The sequence below is a fragment of the Guillardia theta genome (assembly GCF_000315625.1).
Source record: "Guillardia theta CCMP2712 unplaced genomic scaffold GUITHscaffold_110, whole genome shotgun sequence".
Lineage (NCBI taxonomy): Eukaryota > Cryptophyceae > Pyrenomonadales > Geminigeraceae > Guillardia > Guillardia theta.
Window position 1 is genome coordinate 140,225 of NW_005434564.1, and position 3,458 is coordinate 143,682.

At 52.8% G+C, this 3,458-nt stretch overlaps 2 protein-coding genes across 2 annotated transcripts; one reads left to right on the forward strand and one right to left on the reverse strand.

Annotated features, from left to right (window-relative positions):
- Nucleotides 1-313: 313 nt before the first annotated feature.
- On the reverse strand, nucleotides 314-620 carry GUITHDRAFT_117424 (hypothetical protein; the record flags this gene model as incomplete). The annotated part of the gene is made up of 2 exons (XM_005823347.1): nucleotides 314-525; nucleotides 605-620. The coding sequence occupies 2 exons, from the start codon at nucleotides 618-620 to the stop codon at nucleotides 314-316; spliced, it is 228 nt and encodes a 75-aa protein (XP_005823404.1).
- A 228-nt stretch (nucleotides 621-848) lies between these two features.
- Nucleotides 849-3,020, forward strand: GUITHDRAFT_145787 (hypothetical protein; the record flags this gene model as incomplete). The annotated part of the gene is made up of 8 exons (XM_005823348.1): nucleotides 849-895; nucleotides 1,089-1,147; nucleotides 1,279-1,300; nucleotides 1,396-1,438; nucleotides 1,515-1,646; nucleotides 2,182-2,213; nucleotides 2,675-2,754; nucleotides 3,013-3,020. 8 exons carry the CDS (start codon nucleotides 849-851, stop codon nucleotides 3,018-3,020), a joined length of 423 nt encoding a protein of 140 aa, XP_005823405.1.
- Nucleotides 3,021-3,458: the final 438 nt, after the last annotated feature.

The window sequence follows — 3,458 nt, forward strand, 5'->3', positions numbered from 1 at the left end:
CCCCTCATTCAAGTTCCAACCCACCTTCCTCCTTCGGCTTCATGACTCTTGTCCCGGTTCCCGTCCCAATCCCCGTCGTCCCCACCCTCGTCCTCCTCGTCCTCCTCGTCCTCCTCGTCCTCCTCGTCCTCCTCGTCCTCCTCGTCTTGCCCCTCCTTCTTGTCCTCTTTCTTCTGCCCTCCTCTTCAGTCTCTTCGTTTTCTTGAGATCATATCAGGTGATGCTCGACCATTTCGTCTTTGCCTTGTCCAACTTCGTCATCATATCAGCCCCGAGCTCTTTTGGTCTCTCCCGCCTTCTCCCTACCACCCCTTCATTGCTGCTGCTGCTGCTGCTGCTGCTGCTGCTGCTGCTGCTGCTGCTGCTGCTGCTGCTGCTGCTGCTGCTGCTGCTGCTGCTGCTGCTGCTGCTGCTGCTGCTGCTGCTGCTGCTGCTGCTGCTGCTGCTGCTGCTGCTGCTGCTGCTGCTGCTGCTGCTGCTGCTTCTGCTGCTCCTCCTCCTCCTCCTCCTCCTTCGCGTCTCTTTCTGTGCTTACCAGCACCTCTTGCTACTGCTACTCACACCTGCGATAAATACCATCCCCTCCTGTCTTCTCACTACAAACCACTGTTGTTGTCCATTGCTGTTTTCACACGCTTTTCTCTGCCCCAGTGCGTTGCTATCCCATCCGGCTCCTTCTCTACTACTCTCCTCTCCTCCTCTGCTCCTCTGCTCCTCTGCTCCTCTGCTCCTCTTTCTCCTCTCCTCCAAATCCTCACCTTCTCTCCTCCTCTGCTCTTTTCTCCTCTTGTCTCCTCCACTTCTCCATCATCATTGCTTGTTGACCTTCAGGTTTGACGGCACGCGCGATGAACTTGACGGGGAGGACGGACTTCTATGCCATCCACTCCAAGATGTATCGAAGCTACTGACATCTCCATCACCCTCTTTGCTTTCCACTCCTCATTTACTTGTTTTCTGCTGCTCCTCTTCTCCTCTCCTCCTCTCCTCCTCTCCTCCACCAACTTGTGTTCTTTCTCTATCTCAGTCTTTATTTCCTCCTTCTCTGATCTTCGTCTTGTGGTCCTCATATTCTGCACTCTCTCCAGGTATTACGAGCTTCCTCCATCCCTTGCCAGTCGACCTGAAACCTCCTCGTACTCGTGCGGTTCGTCCCTCCTCCCTCCTCCCTCCCTCCCTCCCTCCCTCCCTCCCTCCTCCCTCCTCCCTCCTCCCTCCTCCCTCCTCCCTGTCCCCTCCCCCCCTCCTTCTCCTTATCTTTATCTCACCTCCCAGCAGGCATCGACCAGTGTTTCTGCGGGTGAGCTGCCCTCCAACTGCCCTCCGACTGTTACCCTGCCCGCTGCTTCCCCTGCTGCTGCCCAGCACTCGCCCACCTCTCTTACAGCTCAGCAGGTACTGGGGGTTCTCTGGTCACATGTGCACACCCGCCGAAGAGGTAGTCCAGCTAGAGCCCAGCTGATCGCCAGAGTTTGACAAGCTTTACAAGTTGTGTGACGACTGTATTGTGATAGAGCTGCCGATGTGCCGGTAAGAGAGGAGGTGAAAGGAGGAAGAGTGAGGAGGAGGAGGAGGAGGACGAGGATGAGGAGGAGGAGGACGAGCAGCAGGCAGATGAGGAGGCGGAGGTGAAGGTGGATGGGGAGGTAAAGGCGCAGAGGAAGGCGGAGGGGGATGGGTAGGGAGAGCAGGAGGAGAAAGATTTCACGATATGTATCATGAAGGTGTGAGGTCTTGAGGGTTCCGTTCTCGTTGGTCAACTTCAATGTCTCGATCTCCAAGAATCCTTCAAGTAGAACCTTGTTGCTCGACTCTTGATCTACCTCCTACCTCTCCTCCCTTCCACTCTCTCCTTCCTCCTCTCCCTTCCTCCTCCTTCCTTTCTCTACTTCCTCCTCTCTTCTGCCTCCCCTTCCTCCTTGCTCCTTACTGTCTTTGCCCTTGTCAATTTCCTCCCCTACCGCGTCCGTCCTCTCTCGTCTGTCTTCCTTTTCCTTTCCCACAGGATCTCCTCCTCCTCCTCCTCCTCCTCCTTCTCCTCCTCCTCCTCCTCCCTCTCCTCGACTTCCTGGTCCTCCTCCTCCTACCTGCTTCTCATCTTCCTCGTTCTCCTCCTACTCAACTTTCTTTTGCATTCCTTCTTCGTCTTATGCTTCCTGCCTCCCTCACTTCCTTGCGCAGCCACCCAGCCCGAGAGAGTTTCTGTGGACCTGGTAAATCATCACCCAGCCTTCTCTGATATCTTGCATCCTCTCCTCTTCCTGCTCCCAGCCTAGACGTCCCTTCCTCCTCCTCTCCCTCCTCCCTTCTCTACCTCCTCGGTCCTCTACCTCCTCCCTTCTCTACCTCCTTCCTCCTCTACCACCTCCGTCCTCTACCTCCTCCGTCTTCTGCCTCCTCCGTCCTTTCCCTCTTCTTTCCTATTCCTCCACTTTCATCCTTACTCAACTCGCACTCATTTCATTCCCTCACTCGCCTGGCAGGACTTTTTCGATCTACCAGCCGATTTTTTCCTGAGCTGCAACTTTTATCACCTTCGGCTGATGCTGAATGTGAACGCATCCGTACTTGTACAACTGCAACTGATTTGTTCACTGACAGGATGTGGAGTATCAACAAAACATGTTGAGCAGCATGCATGTACTTGTTCTTGTTTTCTGACATGTTGGACCAGGTGCGATGTCTGCCACGCTCAGCATGACTGCAAGTTTGTGTTGAACGTGCTGAATATGAATGCGATGGACGACTATCAAGGTTAGTGCCATTGTGATTATGATTATGATGATGATGATGATGATGATGATGATGATGACGATGATGAGGATGATGATAATGATGATGATGGCAATGATATTGGTGGTAGTGATGATACTAATGATGCTGTTTTGTTCTCAACAGCAAATTTGTTAGTCATCATCACCAAGGTGAGAATCTTCATCAAACTCTTACTAGTTGCTAGCAAGAAATTTCTTCTTGTGTTTTCTCTCACATACTTTGTTGTGCGTGATGCAGGAGCCTGAGGGAGTTGTTGTCTTCGAACGACAAGGGCACCTTCACAGCTTGTAATCTACAAGACTTGAACCACATGCGTTCAAGTTCTACCCTACTGTTTTGCTGCTATCAGGAATTCGTTTCCTCCTGCTCCTGCTCCTGCTCCTGCTCCTGCTCCTGCTCCTGCTCCTCTTCCTCTATTCCCTTCGTTATAACATATTACATCCTTTACTGCTGTACCTTGTCAATGCATTGTCCTCCTCTTTCCCTTCCGTCCTATTCCCTCTTCTCCCCTCTCCTCCCCTCTCTCCTCTCTCTCTCTCCTCCTCCCTCCTCCTCCTCCTCCTCCTCCCCTTTCCCCCTCCCCTCCCCCTCTCCTTTCTCTCCTTCGCTGAACACTCACTCTCGTTCTTCTACAACAACATTGGCATCAACATCTTTCATGATAGATTTCCCGCAGTTCACAA